This window comes from Phyllobates terribilis, unplaced genomic scaffold (assembly GCF_046119375.1).
Source record: "Phyllobates terribilis strain yellow unplaced genomic scaffold, ASM4611937v1 Scaffold_2__4_contigs__length_985480577, whole genome shotgun sequence".
Taxonomy (NCBI): Eukaryota; Metazoa; Chordata; class Amphibia; order Anura; family Dendrobatidae; genus Phyllobates; species Phyllobates terribilis.
The window spans coordinates 818,771,419-818,789,000 of NW_027362762.1; the positions used below are offsets into that span (position 1 = coordinate 818,771,419).

A 17,582-nucleotide genomic window follows, 5' to 3' on the forward strand; every position below is an offset into this window, starting at 1 on the left:
TACACTGGAGCCGGCCACCTTCCGCTCGCAGTGGGGCGGGTTCTCCCATGCAGGGGTGTACCAGAGGGTAAGGCTGAGATCTGCGGTAATCATGGCGGCGGGCGAGCAGCAGGCTGCACACCGGCCCGGGGCTTTCAAGCAGCAGAATAAGTCGCACAAGACTGGACGGCACCGAGGCAGAGGAGCACTGGACCGGGAGAACAAGGGTGAGAGGAGCGTGCGGTGCTGCTGCCGGCCCGGCGCCTCCATGTGGTCTCCACGTGTGCTGCGTGTAGTCACTGCCCCATCCACAGCGCTGCCTATGCTGTACAGCGCCCATCATCCGGGTCTTCGCCACATTAAAGAGCTTCCTCTTTAATAAAAAAAAATAATTATAGATGTCAGTCAGCGTAAGACTCAGTGTACAAGTGCAAAGTCAGCTCTATTATACGTCATTGGTACCGGGTGTCACTGCCATCACTAATGTTCATAGATACTAGTATAAGGAGGGCAGTAGTGCCCAGCTAAGACAGCCCCTCATATAATAAGATGGGCCCCCCCGCACAACTGGGTGTTGTTCACCCCCCCCCCTGCCGCGCGCAACTGGGTGTTGTTCACCCCCCCTCCTGCCGCGCGCAACTGGGTGTTGTTCACCCCCCCCCCCTGCCGCGCGCAACTGGGTGTTGTTCACCCCCCCCCCCCTGCCGCGCGCAACTGGGTGTTGTTCACCCCCCCCCCTGCCGCGCGCAACTGGGTGTTGTTCACCCCCCCCCTGCCGCGCGCAACTGGGTGTTGTTCACCCCCCCCCCCTGCCGCGCGCAACTGGGTGTTGTTCACCCCCCCCCTGCCGCGCGCAACTGGGTGTTGTTCACCCCCCCCCCTGCCGCGCGCAACTGGGTGTTGTTCACCCCCCCCCCCCCCTGCCGCGCGCAACTGGGTGTTGTTCACCCCCCCCCCCTGCCGCGCGCAACTGGGTGTTGTTCACCCCCCCCCCTGCCGCGCGCAACTGGGTGTTGTTCACCCCCCCCCCTGCCGCGCGCAACTGGGTGTTGTTCACCCCCCCCTGCCGCGCGCAACTGGGTGTTGTTCACCCCCCCCCTGCCGCGCGCAACTGGGTGTTGTTCACCCCCCCCCTGCCGCGCGCAACTGGGTGTTGTTCACCCCCCCCCCTGCCGCGCGCAACAGGGTGTTGTTCACCCCCCCCCCCTGCCGCGCGCAACTGGGTGTTGTTCACCCCCCCCCCTGCCGTGCGCAACTGGGTGTTGTTCACCCCCCCCCCTGCCGCGCGCAACTGGGTGTCGTTCCCCCCTGCCGCGCGCAACTGGGTGTCGTTCCCCCCTGCCGCGCGCAGCTGGGTGTCGTTCCCCCCTGCCGCGCGCAGCTGGGTGTCGTTCCCCCCTGCCGCGCGCAGCTGGGTGTCGTTCCCCCCTGCCGCGCGCAGCTGGGTGTCGTTCCCCCCTGCCGCGCGCAGCTGGGTGTCGTTCCCCCCTGCCGCGCGCAGCTGGGTGTCGTTCCCCCCTGCCGCGCGCAGCTGGGTGTCGTTCCCCCCTGCCGCGCGCAACTGGGTGTCGTTCCCCCCTGCCGCGCGCAGCTGGGTGTCGTTCCCCCCTGCCGCGCGCAGCTGGGTGTCGTTCCCCCCTGCCGCGCGCAGCTGGGTGTCGTTCCCCCCTGCCGCGCGCAGCTGGGTGTCGTTCCCCCCTGCCGCGCGCAGCTGGGTGTCGTTCCCCCCTGCCGCGCGCAGCTGGGTGTCGTTCCCCCCTGCCGCGCGCAGCTGGGTGTCGTTCCCCCTGCCGCGCGCAGCTGGGTGTCGTTCCCCCCTGCCGCGCGCAGCTGGGTGTCGTTCCCCCCTGCCGCGCGCAGCTGGGTGTCGTTCCCCCCTGCCGCGCGCAGCTGGGTGTCGTTCCCCCCTGCCGCGCGCAGCTGGGTGTCGTTCCCCCCTGCCGCGCGCAGCTGGGTGTCGTTCCCCCCTGCCGCGCGCAGCTGGGTGTCGTTCCCCCCTGCCGCGCGCAGCTGGGTGTCGTTCCCCCCTGCCGCGCGCAGCTGGGTGTCGTTCCCCCCTGCCGCGCGCAGCTGGGTGTCGTTCCCCCCTGCCGCGCGCAGCTGGGTGTCGTTCCCCCCTGCCGCGCGCAGCTGGGTGTCGTTCCCCCCTGCCGCGCGCAGCTGGGTGTCGTTCCCCCCTGCCGCGCGCAGCTGGGTGTCGTTCCCCCCTGCCGCGCGCAGCTGGGTGTCGTTCCCCCCTGCCGCGCGCAGCTGGGTGTCGTTCCCCCCTGCCGCGCGCAGCTGGGTGTCGTTCCCCCCTGCCGCGCGCAGCTGGGTGTCGTTCCCCCCTGCCGCGCGCAGCTGGGTGTCGTTCCCCCCTGCCGCGCGCAGCTGGGTGTCGTTCCCCCCTGCCGCGCGCAGCTGGGTGTCGTTCCCCCCTGCCGCGCGCAGCTGGGTGTCGTTCCCCCCTGCCGCGCGCAGCTGGGTGTCGTTCCCCCCTGCCGCGCGCAGCTGGGTGTCGTTCCCCCCTGCCGCGCGCAGCTGGGTGTCGTTCCCCCCTGCCGCGCGCAGCTGGGTGTCGTTCCCCCCTGCCGCGCGCAGCTGGGTGTCGTTCCCCCCTGCCGCGCGCAGCTGGGTGTCGTTCCCCCCTGCCGCGCGCAGCTGGGTGTCGTTCCCCCCTGCCGCGCGCAGCTGGGTGTCGTTCCCCCCTGCCGCGCGCAGCTGGGTGTCGTTCCCCCCTGCCGCGCGCAGCTGGGTGTCGTTCCCCCCTGCCGCGCGCAGCTGGGTGTCGTTCCCCCCTGCCGCGCGCAGCTGGGTGTCGTTCCCCCCTGCCGCGCGCAGCTGGGTGTCGTTCCCCCCTGCCGCGCGCAGCTGGGTGTCGTTCCCCCCTGCCGCGCGCAGCTGGGTGTCGTTCCCCCCTGCCGCGCGCAGCTGGGTGTCGTTCCCCCCTGCCGCGCGCAGCTGGGTGTCGTTCCCCCCTGCCGCGCGCAGCTGGGTGTCGTTCCCCCCTGCCGCGCGCAGCTGGGTGTCGTTCCCCCCTGCCGCGCGCAGCTGGGTGTCGTTCCCCCCTGCCGCGCGCAGCTGGGTGTCGTTCCCCCCTGCCGCGCGCAGCTGGGTGTCGTTCCCCCCTGCCGCGCGCAGCTGGGTGTCGTTCCCCCCTGCCGCGCGCAGCTGGGTGTCGTTCCCCCCTGCCGCGCGCAGCTGGGTGTCGTTCCCCCCTGCCGCGCGCAGCTGGGTGTCGTTCCCCCCTGCCGCGCGCAGCTGGGTGTCGTTCCCCCCTGCCGCGCGCAGCTGGGTGTCGTTCCCCCCTGCCGCGCGCAGCTGGGTGTCGTTCCCCCCTGCCGCGCGCAGCTGGGTGTCGTTCCCCCCTGCCGCGCGCAGCTGGGTGTCGTTCCCCCCTGCCGCGCGCAGCTGGGTGTCGTTCCCCCCTGCCGCGCGCAGCTGGGTGTCGTTCCCCCCTGCCGCGCGCAGCTGGGTGTCGTTCCCCCCTGCCGCGCGCAGCTGGGTGTCGTTCCCCCCTGCCGCGCGCAGCTGGGTGTCGTTCCCCCCTGCCGCGCGCAGCTGGGTGTCGTTCCCCCCTGCCGCGCGCAGCTGGGTGTCGTTCCCCCCTGCCGCGCGCAGCTGGGTGTCGTTCCCCCCTGCCGCGCGCAGCTGGGTGTCGTTCCCCCCTGCCGCGCGCAGCTGGGTGTCGTTCCCCCCTGCCGCGCGCAGCTGGGTGTCGTTCCCCCCTGCCGCGCGCAGCTGGGTGTCGTTCCCCCCTGCCGCGCGCAGCTGGGTGTCGTTCCCCCCTGCCGCGCGCAGCTGGGTGTCGTTCCCCCCTGCCGCGCGCAGCTGGGTGTCGTTCCCCCCTGCCGCGCGCAGCTGGGTGTCGTTCCCCCCTGCCGCGCGCAGCTGGGTGTCGTTCCCCCCTGCCGCGCGCAGCTGGGTGTCGTTCCCCCCTGCCGCGCGCAGCTGGGTGTCGTTCCCCCCTGCCGCGCGCAGCTGGGTGTCGTTCCCCCCTGCCGCGCGCAGCTGGGTGTCGTTCCCCCCTGCCGCGCGCAGCTGGGTGTCGTTCCCCCCTGCCGCGCGCAGCTGGGTGTCGTTCCCCCCTGCCGCGCGCAGCTGGGTGTCGTTCCCCCCTGCCGCGCGCAGCTGGGTGTCGTTCCCCCCTGCCGCGCGCAGCTGGGTGTCGTTCCCCCCTGCCGCGCGCAGCTGGGTGTCGTTCCCCCCTGCCGCGCGCAGCTGGGTGTCGTTCCCCCCTGCCGCGCGCAGCTGGGTGTCGTTCCCCCCTGCCGCGCGCAGCTGGGTGTCGTTCCCCCCTGCCGCGCGCAGCTGGGTGTCGTTCCCCCCTGCCGCGCGCAGCTGGGTGTCGTTCCCCCCTGCCGCGCGCAGCTGGGTGTCGTTCCCCCCTGCCGCGCGCAGCTGGGTGTCGTTCCCCCCTGCCGCGCGCAGCTGGGTGTCGTTCCCCCCTGCCGCGCGCAGCTGGGTGTCGTTCCCCCCTGCCGCGCGCAGCTGGGTGTCGTTCCCCCCTGCCGCGCGCAGCTGGGTGTCGTTCCCCCCTGCCGCGCGCAGCTGGGTGTCGTTCCCCCCTGCCGCGCGCAGCTGGGTGTCGTTCCCCCCTGCCGCGCGCAGCTGGGTGTCGTTCCCCCCTGCCGCGCGCAGCTGGGTGTCGTCGTCCCGTCCCCCCCCCCCCTCCGGCGCGCGCAGCTGGGTGTCGTCCCCCCCCCCCCCCCCTCCGGCGCGCCCAGCTGGGTGTCGTCGTCCCCCCTCCGGCGCGCCCAGCTGGGTGTCGTCGTCCCCCCTCCGGCGCGCCCAGCTGGGTGTCGTCGTCCCCCCTCCGGCGCGCCCAGCTGGGTGTCGTCGTCCCCCCTCCGGCGCGCCCAGCTGGGTGTCGTCGTCCCCCCCCCTCCGGCGCGCCCAGCTGGGTGTCTTCCCCCCCCCCCCTCCGGCGCGCCCAGCTGGGTGTCTTCCCCCCCCCCCCTCCGGCGCGCCCAGCTGGGTGTCTTCCCCCCCCCCCCTCCGGCGCGCCCAGCTGGGTGTCTGTCCCCCCCCCCCCCCCCTCCGGCGCGCCCAGCTGGGTGTCTTTTCCCCCCTCCGGCGCGCCCAGCTGGGTGTCTTTTCCCCCCCCCCCCTCCGGCGCGCCCAGCTGGGTGTCTGTCCCCCCCCCCCCCTCCGGCGCGCCCAGCTGGGTGTCTTTTCCCCCCTCCGGCGCGCCCAGCTGGGTGTCTTTCCCCCCCCCCCCCTCCGGCGCGCCCAGCTGGGTGTCTTCCCCCCCCCCCCTCCGGCGCGCCCAGCTGGGTGTCTTCCCCCCCCCCCCTCCGGCGCGCCCAGCTGGGTGTCTTCCCCCCCCCCCCTCCGGCGCGCCCAGCTGGGTGTCTGTCCCCCCCCCCCCCCCCTCCGGCGCGCCCAGCTGGGTGTCTTTTCCCCCCTCCGGCGCGCCCAGCTGGGTGTCTTTTCCCCCCCCCCCCTCCGGCGCGCCCAGCTGGGTGTCTGTCCCCCCCCCCCCCCTCCGGCGCGCCCAGCTGGGTGTCTTTTCCCCCCTCCGGCGCGCCCAGCTGGGTGTCTTTTCCCCCCCCCCCCTCCGGCGCGCCCAGCTGGGTGTCTTTTCTCCCCCCCCCCCTCCGGCGCGCCCAGCTGGGTGTCTTTCCCCCCCCCCCCCCCCCTCCGGCGCGCCCAGCTGGGTGTCTTTCCCCCCCCCCCCCCCTCCGGCGCGCCCAGCTGGGTGTCTCCCCCCCCCCCCCCCCTCCGGCGCGCCCAGCTGGGTGTCTTCCCCCCCCCCCCCTCCGGCGCGCCCAGCTGGGTGTCTTCCCCCCCCCCCCCTCCGGCGCGCCCAGCTGGGTGTCTTCCCCCCCCCCCCCCCTCCGGCGCGCCCAGCTGGGTGTCTTCCCCCCCCCCCCCCCTCCGGCGCGCCCAGCTGGGTGTCTTCCTCCCCCCCCTCCGGCGCGCCCAGCTGGGTGTCCCCCCCCCCCCCCCCCTCCGGCGCGCCCAGCTGGGTGTCTTCCCCCCCCCCCCCCTCCGGCGCGCCCAGCTGGGTGTCTTCCCCCCCCCCCCCCCCCTCCGGCGCGCCCAGCTGGGTGTCTTCCTCCCCCCCCTCCGGCGCGCCCAGCTGGGTGTCCCCCCCCCCTCTGGCGCGCCCAGCTGGGTGTCTCCCCCCCCCCCCCCCCCCCCCGGCGCGCCCAGCTGGGTGTCTGTCCCCCCCCCCACCCCCTCCGGCGCGCCCAGCTGGGTGTCTGTCCCCCCCCCCTCCCTCCGGCGCGCCCAGCTGGGTGTCTGTCCCCCCCCCCCCCCCCCTCCGGCGCGCCCAGCTGGGTGTCTTCCCCCCCCCCCCCCCCCTCCGGCGCGCCCAGCTGGGTGTCTTTCCCCCCCCCCTCCGGCGCGCCCAGCTGGGTGTCTTCCCCCCCCCCCCCCTCCGGCGCGCCCAGCTGGGTGTCTTCCCCCCCCCCCCCCTCCGGCGCGCCCAGCTGGGTGTCTCCCCCCCCCCCCCCCCCCCTCCGGCGCGCCCAGCTGGGTGTCTTCCCCCCCCCCCCCCCTCCGGCGCGCCCAGCTGGGTGTCTCCCCCCCCCCCCCCCCCTCCGGCGCGCCCAGCTGGGTGTCTTCCCCCCCCCCCCCTCCGGCGCGCCCAGCTGGGTGTCGTGCCCCCCCCACAAATGTTTTTTGTCAGATGGGTTCCAGGATTAAGTAATTTTTTTTTTCCAAACCAGAAGGAAATGATATTAAAAAGAAACTGCTAAATCCTTAAACCTGCTGCTCTATAGCATTCTGCTTGGTCTGTTTACTTTTCAGTATATGCACGTGACCACTGCAGCCAGTCACTGGTCTCACTGCTTATTCTTGTATATTCAGCACAAAACTGCTAAGAGCACTCATTGGCTGCATCAGGTCGTGTGTGTGACTCAGAATAATAAACTGGGACCAGTGAAGCCGTAGCCCTGTAATTAAAGGGAATCTGTCAGCAGGTTTTACTGTGGAATCTGAGAGCAGCATAGTGTAGTGGCAGAGAGCCTGATTCCTGCGATGTCACCTACTGGGCTGCTTGCTACAATTTTGATAGAATCCCTATTTTCACTGCTACAACACCACTGATTGGCTGTATGCGGACTATCCACAGAGTACACAGGAATCAGCCAATCAGTGGTGGGGGCGGGGTTACACAAATTATTCTGACTCCTGCCCATAAGACCTAGTACTGAAGTGATAATCACTTGCAGATAATACACTGTACTGAAACTACAGCACACAGCCTAATAAGTGATACATTGCTGGAATCAGGCCCTCTGCCCCTACATCATGCTGTTATCAGATTAAATAGCAAAAACCTGCTGACAGATTCCTTTAAAGGGAGCATACTGGTTGTCTTTTTTTTACTTTTACTTGCTTTTAGAAAAACTTCTTAAATTCTGGACCGCTCCATTAAGTGTCCTAACATAGTCCAGCCTCTGCAGGATTGCTGTAATAGTGTAACAAATCCTGCAATCCATGAAATCTGAGCCTTAAAGGGAACCTGTCAGCAGGTTTTTGGACCCCAAACTATGCTATCTATGTAAAGTCCCTGTAATGTGGATGATGTCCATACCTTTGTTTTACTTGTCAACCCCACTGTTTTATAGTAATCCGTAGGTGAAATCTCATGCAAGTGCAGGGGCTTGGCCGTGCAGGGGCTTGGCCGTGCACTTGTAGCTTTCCGGCCTCCTTCCCCACCCTCCATTGCTTCCTGCCAGTGACGGACAGATCACTCTTCTGTGACCTGCCCAAGATCTGTCACAGGCGCCTTCATTCCCTGAGGGTGGTGCATGCGTAGATCGACAGTCTGGCACTCAGACATCATCTGGACCTTACTTTGCATGCGCCACCTACAGGAATGATGGTGGTTGGGTGGGGAAGCAGGTCATAGAGAAGAGTGACTTGTCGGTCACTGACAGGAGGGATCGGGGAGTGAGGGAGAGCGGCCGGAGAGCTGTAAGGGCAGACAAGCCCCCTATGCTTGCAGCTTATTTGCTCATGGATTTCTATTAAACGTAGTCAAAGGTATGGATGTCATCAGCATTACAGGGACTTTACATGGGTTCCTATTAAAGGGGTTGTCCGGCTTTAAGCTACAAGTCTGCAGTCACTCTACTTGTAAATCCTCCAGTGAGGAGGTGACTTGTGAATTCTCCGATGCTGGTGCCGTGGGCGAGCGACCGCAAGTATGTGAATTACATACATGCAATCATGTGCCGACTAGACATGCTTGGCCTCGCTCAGTATTAGTGTATTGAGCGAGGCCCAACACGTCTAGTCGGAATGTGGCTGGAATTATGCAGATCGCATACTTGCAGTCACATGACCGCCCGGGCCAGAGAATCCTGACAGTGCTCCTGCCAATCTCATGAAAAATGTGCAACATTTGGATGCTGAGCAGACTGGTACCGAGGTCTGATCTTACATACAGTAGCACTCATGCTAGTCATTAACTAAAGATAAGTGGCTAGGATTTTTTTTTTCTTTTCGTTCATCGATCCTTCTTAATCCACAAAACTTGTTAAGCACTGTTGTAAAAACTAGGGTCAAGTTCTTCCACTTCAATATGTTAGGAAAAGTGAAGAATGGGTGAATTGAAAAAAAATTAATTATCCAAAATCTTAGTATTTTTCTATTTCCCAGTAGTTTCTAGATTGCTTGGTTGAGTTGGAGCCTTTCCGAGTAAGACCACATAGATGTCTTAATATCACGGACTTCATGACTGGTCGTAAGTCGCCAGACTCGAGCTCACCGGACTCGTATATGCTTATGAGGCTGCTTATTCCGGTCAGGAGACACTAAGTCACTCCAGAAATGATGGTCTGTACTTGGGTTTTGTTTCATGAACATCTGAATTCATCCTAAGAATCACTCTGGCACTTGGTAAAGGTCCCAAGTGTGGAACACCATTCATGACATCAGTATGCTTTGACAGAGCCGATGAACAGGGGCCGTCTTGCGCAGACAGCTTCTTTTAAAGTCAACAAACACTTTTGCTTTCTAAATTTTAATTTGAATACATTTCTACCAATTTGTTGCAGCTCTACTTTTAACTTCACCTAACTTATTGTCCTGGTGTGCTTTCTGCTTTTAACCTACCTTTTTTCAAGAACAGGAAGAGGAAGAAGGTAGTACTTTGCAGATCACAATGTGGAGAGGGGGAAAGCATCCAAGTCTTCAGGGAGGGAAAATCAACAGGCTGTACTGCATTAAAGTATAGGTACCGGGAAAGAATACAAATGGTGCTGTGCAGGAAGAAGGGGTAAATAACATTCATGCACGCTATGTATCTACATATGGGGAAAGCACAGAATCCATGACGGACGGACTCTGCAAATGTAGGCAAATTGCACACTCCTCCGCGCAGACATCCGTCGTGGGCTGCAGATGTGAAGTCAGTTTACTCTGATACATAAGAGACTGTAAAGCCAGCATCATCCTGGATACACAGACTTCATGCCCAGCGTGTATTACTTAGGACGACACGACTGGATGAGAACAGTCTGAAACTTTGTGCACTTGGCAATATGTATATCGGGGGCTGTGAAAATAAAGAAACAAAGACTGCAGCATAAAACTTAGCAGTTACCTTGAGTTCCAAAAACAATTTGCACTAATGGATATCAAAATCATTTTTTCCCTTGTCTATCCATAGTGTTTGAGGCCTGAGCATCAATTCCACACATTACCCAAATATTTGGCATATCGTATAACACTTATGACAATGTTCCTTTGCTGCCACATGCCAGCCTTGGTCTCCATTCACTTCTGTGGAGTGTGATGGGACAGTCCTATGCCATTGCATGTTTGCTCCTTGACATATGACGTGGGCCATGTCCGATCACGTTCTACTGCCGAGTCCTAATTTACATCATGCAGCAGGATTTGCTTTCTTCAGCATTGCATATAGTGTCTGATATCAATGAAATTACTTTTTTCTTTGCTTTCATTTAGGACGAGTACCCGTCAAAGTTCTGAGCAAAAAAATAAAGAAGCATTTAAGCAAGCTGGACAGAAGACATAAAGCCAACCAGATCCGCAGAAACCGGAAAGATGCTGTGAGTAAACCAGGTTTATTACCAGTTTTAGAAACAATGTACATGGCTGTATCATGGCTCACTGTAATGGGGGAACTGCAATAGGGAAACCAGTAAAGTACACAGTTTCAACAATTTCTTAGTAGGCCGGCATCAGATGCGATGTGTATAGAGACATCGGGGAGGGCGGCTCGGTGCATAAAGCACCCAATGGAGCATTGTATGGTTGCTGTCAGATGTGGTGTGTATAGACACATCGGGGAGGGCGGCTTGGTGCATAAAGCACCCAATGGAGCATTGTACGTCGGCAGTCAGATGCGGTGTGTATAGACATCGGGGAGGGCGGCTCGGTGCATAAAGCACCCAATGGAGCATTGTATGGCAGCCGTCAGATGCGGTGTATAGAGACATCGGGGACGGTGGCTCGGTGTATAAAGCACCCAATGGAGCATTGTACGGCAGCACGTAGAGTCACGTCCAGAGCTGTACTGGGCTCTGATTGCTTCCATGATACATATTTTTATAGCCAGGCTTAATAACTGCTTTGATTGTGTGCTGTCATACATGTGAACACTAAGTACTGAAAAATGAAAAATTATAATATTATTTACTGGTGATTATTTTGTGAATATCATGACTGCATATCAGCTGTATGATCTGTTTTATCTGTACAGGTGATCTCAGAGAAGCGCAACTTGGGTAGCAAAGATGGCCCCCCGCACCTCGTAGCTGTGGTTTCCCTCCATGCTGATGTGGTTACAGATGGCCTCGTGGGTCTGGTGCAGGGCAGTGTGGGGGATGTAGTTCATCAGGAGGACTCTAACGGCAAGTTTGCTCTCGTGTGCCCGAAGCTGAAGCAGCGATGGCGGTTTGTTAAAGCGAACAGGGGTAAGAACAGACCCAAAAGTGTCTGATCACTAAGCACAAAGCATCCCGCCATTACACCGTGCGCTTCTCTCCTTGTTATACAGACGATCTGCATTCTTTGCTGGATCTGGCCAAAGTGGCGGATACCCTTCTGTTTGTCCTGGACCCCCAGGAGGGATGGGACGCTTATGGAGATTACTGCCTCTCATGCCTGTTTGCTCAGGGCCTGCCTAGCTTTGGTAAGAGATTGCATGCTGTATACAGCCTTTTATATACCGTGTCTGAAAATATCATATTCTTTCATTTCTGAAGACAAACTTGTAACCATAACAATGGACAGAATACACCGTTGCACCCGTACTGTAGCCCAGTCCAGTACACCTGATTGTCCATGGGTGTTACATCAGTAATATGGACCGTGCATATAATGGCTTGGAGCTGTGGCCCTGGAGAGCTCGGGTCAGGGGTTATATTTTCAAGACCTGTTATAATTCTAGCATTATTTGCTAAGACTTTAGAATAGGACCTGTCACCAGGTGGAGTGTCAAGTTTTTGCTCTAATTTTATTCCTGCTGCTCCCAAGAATGCTCTTTTATTTTTCATATAACTACACCATACTGTTCTGGAAATATGGGCCTTTTTATTCAGGGCTATTTTTTTTTATATTTTACAAGGGGGCGTGGCTTACATGATAATGAAGAGTAACCTAAAGACCGCTCCCAGAGAGCCCGTGAGTAACACCCCATTGGTAAATACCATGGAAAATGGCAAGTGAAAAGGCCCATAACCGAGGAAGCGTATGGCGGACTCAAGAACAACATAACGGCATAGTCAGGGGAGCGGGGGGGATAAAATAAGAGCAAAAACTAACCATTTTTTCTCTTTAAATTGTAGTACTGCTATACATAAAGCAGTCTATTGCTAATACGCCCCAAGAAGTATTGTTTTTTTTTTTACATTTATTATAATGATAGCTTAAAGGGGATGTTCCATCTGGGATACCAATGACATTGGGAGAATACGGGTCTGATTTTATGGAGCTTGCACCTATCCTGAGCCCCCGGCCCTGTAATGTGCTGTCCAGAGTGGCGAGGTGGCCTCTCGTGCATGGCGCTCTCCATTCAGTTCTGTAATAGCAGTGAATATTGCTGCCTGGTTGGTGTTTCCATTACACAGTATAGTCGTCCTCATGGCTTTCTCTCTTTCCGTTCTAGTGCTCGCTGTGCAGGGAATGAATGAGATCCCAATAAAGAGACGAAATGATACCAAGAAATATCTGAGTAAAATGATTGAAAAGAGATTCCCTGATGCCAAACTGTCTCACCTGGATTCAGCACAAGAAGCTGCTCTGCTCCTGAGGCAGATGTCCACCCAGAAACAAAGGCACTTGGCTTTCAGGGGCAGGCGTTGTTATATGCTGGCCCACCGAGCCGATTTTCAGCCATCCGATGAGAGCGGCCTGGTGGGATCATTGAAAGTGTCTGGCTATGTCCGGGGGCAGGAACTCAATGTTAACAGATTGATTCATATTGTTGGTCATGGCGACTTTCAGATGTCTCAGATTGATGCCTCTCCTGACCCTTACCCACTGAACCCACGGGTCCACAAATCCAAGAAAGGACAGGATGAGGAAATGGCGGTATGTCTGATTTGTAATAGTTTCTTTTTTTTCTGTTGAGAAGCACAATTGATTGTCAGAAGGGCTTAAAGGGGTGGTCCGAAACTAATACGGATTTTCATCCTAAATGTCTTTCTAATTATTTTAATGATAGTTTGTTTTTCTATATTTATTTAAAAAGTTCCTAACCTTCCCTCTCTAATCAAACTGCTTTATTTTTATTTTTTACCTATTTCCATTTTGATGGCTTTATTCTTTTGAGAATCTCCAGTGCATGCTTAATATTCTAAACGTGACGTTATCAGGGTGCTGGCTGCAGAGCGCACTGTCAGTGTGCATTGTAAGGAGAGAACACGGTGAGTAGAGCCCAGCCCCCCGAAAGGGACGTCAAAGAGTTATCAAGACGTAAATGGGTAAAAATAAAATAAAACAGTTAGAGGGAAGAATGGTAGGGACTTTTTAATTAAGTATTAAAAAAACTAATATCAAAATAGAGACATTTAGGATGAAAATCAATATTCATTTTGGACCACATCTTTAAAGATAATAGTGCAAACTATTTTATAATATACTGAAGCCACATGACAGCCCATATCCTTCGTTTGATGGATTCTAGCGGTGCCCAAAAAACCTGCTGGACTTAAAATGGAGTCCATATTGTCATTTTGTCAGGAAATATAACAGTACTATACTGAGGACCCATGAAATGTTATACACAATTGTGAACACTAGCCCTGAACCGTGCCACTGATGCCATTTTCGCCCATCAACAAGAGACCTTTCGTACGCTACCAAACTTTGATTTTCAGATTTTTTTTTTTTTTATGGCCTTTTCTAAAAAAAACAAGCAAAACAAAACCCCCAAAGTATCAGCTTAGTCTAACAAACTATTAAATAGAAGCCAGAGCTTCCGCTTTTCTTAAGTTGTTGTCTTTGAATGTAAAAGAGAAATGGTATTAAATAATAACTTTGTATTTAAGAACATGATCAATCCACGCAGGAAATGATCTGAGCTATTTGTGCTATAACAGGATGAACCTGGTAACTGTGCAGAGATGGACGAGGACGTGAAGGTCCTGATGAAGGCTGATCTGTCAGTACAAGAGTCCCTGCAGTCTGAGGTCGTTCCTGATCCCATGGAAGGCGAGCAGACCTGGCCTACTGAGGAGGAACTGAAGGAAGCCGAGGGTAAATGTTCTGTAGCATGTCGTCCTTGGCAAAGTCAGTCCTGAGTGCCATGCTATCCACTCTGGTATTCTGCCAGAACTATAGGTGCTGGATAGAGATGAGTAATTTGAATTTGGTCTAGCGTCCAGTCGTGTGGCAGCTTGTCCTCTCTTCACTTTATGGCCGCCTCTAGTGCTTTCTAGGCTACATGATGTCTTGAAGTTAGGTGAGACCCAGTCAGTAGTTGTCAAGTGATGTAGTGGGGTCTAGTAAGCACCAGAGGGTCCATGAGTGCCAGTCACAAGTGAGAACGGACTTCCACAAAGGATTGGACTGGATGCCAAACCAGGGCAGTGAGAATTGAATTGTTCATTTTTAGACCTCTCACAACCCAGCAAGGATTTTTTTAATGGCTTGTCAGCCTTGAACGGAGACCCCATCTCTGCTACTCCTGTATGTAGTGTGACCGACATTAGAGCAGAAGCGGAGATGCAATAAACCCGTTTTCCCCTTACTGTAACCAGTCTTATGGGGACTGATACACTTGACAGCAGGTTAGACAGAGACATGGCTAGTTAGCGTATTTTTGGTGGTAAGGTAACATAATATTTTTTAAAGTGCCTTTCATTTTGTCTGCTAATACATAATACATTACATCAGGTTGTCTGCGTATCGTCGCTATTTAAGTGAGTTGTCATTTTGGGAACCCCTCTAGTTATTGCATTATGTACTCTATATTTCCTGAATGTCTGCTGGCCAGAAATGGAAAATGCTTCAGTCAATGTGATCAAACTGCTGTAAACCCGGCTGTCTTGCTCCTCTGTTACAAAAAAAATAAATAAAAGATAAAAAATAGAGTCGGGGTTGGAAAATACTTATGTTGGCCCTCATCAGATTCACTAAGTGCCCGCTCATAGTTGGCATAGGTTATAGGTTTGACCTCCTAGGCAATCAGAAAGGTGAATTAGCCTCTTGGTTTCTGATTTTTAGGAAAGTTGAGTTTTGTTTCTAACTTTTCCTGTTTTAGATTCCTTAAAAATGAAAGTCCAAAAAAAGGTTCCCAAGGGTACATCCACTTACCAGGCTGCATGGATCTTGGATGATGAGGGAAGTGATGGAGAAGGAGATAGTGAAGAAGATGATGATGACATGGATGATGATGATGATCAGGAAGATGCTATGGATGAAGCAGTTTCTGAGGTAATCATTTATAATCCGTGGTCCGAAAAGTTGTGTGTTTTTAAATAGTTACCAACAATGATCTCCTCAAACTCCCAGTTTATCAGCAACCTATCACCTGTCCTGTAGATAGATAAGTTATGGTGGGCCAAGCCCTTTAGGTAGATCTTCAGTTCTCTTATGAGAAGAGGAATTGTCCTCATGTGTAGCTTGTATAATGCACATTTAATGACCACTTGGCTGACTTGTCCGCTCTTGTTATACTTGATGTTGAGTCCTCCATTATTGATATGAAATAATAACAGATTATATGGTTTATTTCAATGGTGCTCCATTGTGTTGTCAGGAAGAGGAAGGCAGCGCTGGAGAGCTGGAGGAGGAGAGCGAGACGGTCACTATTCCAGACAGCACTCGGGATGACAAATATGATGAAAACCTGGATGAAACTGAGGAAGAACAAATGTTGGAGAAATATAAACTACAACGACAGGATGAGATGTTCCCAGATGAGGTGGACACCCCACGAGATCAGCTAGCCAGAATCCGGTAAGAGGGGGCTATCAGTCCCTACACTGAGCTGTCCGTCAGAATACCACTTGTTTTTAATTCTTCGCTATCTCTGCAGGTTTCAGAAGTACCGGGGTCTGAAAAGTTTCCGCACATCACCATGGGATCCTAAGGAAAACCTACCCAGAGACTATGCCCGCATCTTCCAGTTTCATGACTTTTTCAGGACCAGAAAACGTATCTTTAGAGAATTACAGGAGGAGGAGAATGACGGTGCCATGGTAAGTGATCCCAACCTTTCTTACCTTCAGAGCCGCACTCTGCTCTGAGCGAGGGGTTGCAAGGGACATGTGAAGAGACCATAAAAGCCTTAAATGTGCCCCTTTTTGAGGGTTATAATTTCCTGAGTGCCCCCTTAAAAAGTACTTCTCCAATTGCCCCTTTACAACTTCTTATGCCCCTAGTGCCACCTCTGAAAATAAGCAGAACATGTCATCACTTCTGCATATACATTTGTGGGCACGAATACTGTACATTTTATTTCTTTTCGCCCTGTAGGTTGGCTGGTATGTCACAGTACACATCACTGGAGTACCAGTTTCTGTGATGGAACATTTCAAACAGGGGGCGCCACTTGTTCTCTATTCACTACTTCCTCATGAACACAAGGTAAGCACTGGTTCTACCACCCGAAAAAAAAAAATGTCTATTGAAATTAAAAAGCAGATTCTTTAGTTGTATATATTCTACTTGTAGATGTCTGTTGTGAATATGTTGGTGAGGAGACATGCTGGGAACACTGAACCAGTGCAGGCGAAAGAAGAAATTATTTTTCACTGTGGATTTCGACGTTTCCGAGCAGCACCACTGTACTCTCAGCACACGTCTGGTAAAAAAATCTGTTCATGTTTTAATGCTTATACTGTTGCTGCTGGGAATATGTTGTGTCGTATCACACAATTGTGACGCTATAGTACATGAACCAACCGATCCTAAGAATGAAGAGACTCCGCAGCAAGTGGCATGGAACACTGAGAAACAGTGAAGGGGACCTTGCTGTGGAGCAGCACTGCCGTTCTTCCATTCTTGGATTTGTTGGGGGGTCCTCTCGGCCCTCTGTGTTCTGCCATGACTTACTGGGATGGATCTACGCCTCAATAGCGTCTCTATAAATTGGTTTGTGACCAGTCTTTTGCTTTCTTCTTCCAGCGGATAAACACAAATCCGAGCGGTTTCTGCTTTCTGATGCAGCTGTGGTGGTCACAGCTTATGCCCCCATTACTTTCCCTACAGCCTCCATATTAATGTTTAAAGAGCGCAATAATGGTAAGTGTATTATTATTCGGTACAGCCATTCTTATATCTCATGCCTTGTTCTGCAGATCCAGTGGTTTTGGGTTTTTACCAATATAAAGATGTTGACTACGGCAATTACAAAATGAGCTGATAACCTAGACCCTGCACAATAATTAGTGTGAATGGATCAGTAAGGGATGTAAATCCCAAAAGCCAATAACACCTGTACGTTTTTTTTCTGTTTTACATGAAATATCTGCATGTTTCTATCTTTGTAGGGATGCATGATCTGATTGCCACTGGATCCCTCCTAAGTGTAGACCCTGACAGGATCATTATCAAGAGGGCGGTGTTGAGTGGTCACCCTTTTAAGATAATGAAGAAAACTGCAGTGGTGCGCTACATGTTCTTCAACAGAGGTATGTGACATGGTGGGGACGATGGGAATAGGCTGAACCTCAAGGGCGTCATCATAAATTGCTTTTAAGTTTGAGAAGTACAGTTTTCTTCTGTTTCATTGTCTTTTCAGAGGATGTGTTGTGGTTTAAACCAGTGGAGCTGTGCACTAAGTGGGGACGTAGAGGTCACATCAAGGAACCGCTAGGTGAGTGTTTCACTTACAGAATTGTCCCAGATGTTTTATGGTACCTACCTGCTTTGTCAAAAAACTCTTGTGTAGTAAAGTATCTAAAAGTTAATACATTTTGCAATTTTTGATGCCAATGGTGCTCAAATAGTGCATAAAAAGTGTTTTGTTTTTTAAACAAAAAGGAAAAACAAAAAACCTTGTTGGATAACATTTTAGTTTTAAAGGAGTTTTCATGTGAATGTTTTCCTCTATCCACTGGATAGGTGATAACTTAGAGATCGGTTAGGATCTGACTACTGCGGTCCACACTGATCACCAGAATGGGGGACTTTAACCCCCTTTTAGAATAGAGGGATAGTGCGTCTGCCTGATTGCTACTCTTTAT

The 17,582-nt window shown here is 55.4% G+C and overlaps 1 protein-coding gene across 1 annotated transcript in view; it reads left to right on the forward strand.

Moving 5' to 3' along the window:
- TSR1 (TSR1 ribosome maturation factor) overlaps positions 1 to 17,582 on the forward strand; it is a 19,512-nt gene continuing 1,930 nt past the window's right edge. Inside the window, exons 1-14 of the mRNA XM_073667670.1 lie at positions 1 to 206; positions 9,892 to 9,995; positions 10,649 to 10,862; positions 10,946 to 11,080; positions 12,056 to 12,480; positions 13,491 to 13,647; positions 14,654 to 14,826; positions 15,152 to 15,351; positions 15,431 to 15,593; positions 15,871 to 15,981; positions 16,069 to 16,201; positions 16,522 to 16,638; positions 16,887 to 17,027; positions 17,138 to 17,212. Coding sequence (XP_073523771.1) covers positions 92 to 206; positions 9,892 to 9,995; positions 10,649 to 10,862; positions 10,946 to 11,080; positions 12,056 to 12,480; positions 13,491 to 13,647; positions 14,654 to 14,826; positions 15,152 to 15,351; positions 15,431 to 15,593; positions 15,871 to 15,981; positions 16,069 to 16,201; positions 16,522 to 16,638; positions 16,887 to 17,027; positions 17,138 to 17,212 — 2,263 coding nt within the window. The 5' untranslated portion in view covers positions 1 to 91. The remainder of the gene's footprint in view (positions 207 to 9,891; positions 9,996 to 10,648; positions 10,863 to 10,945; positions 11,081 to 12,055; positions 12,481 to 13,490; positions 13,648 to 14,653; positions 14,827 to 15,151; positions 15,352 to 15,430; positions 15,594 to 15,870; positions 15,982 to 16,068; positions 16,202 to 16,521; positions 16,639 to 16,886; positions 17,028 to 17,137; positions 17,213 to 17,582) is intronic.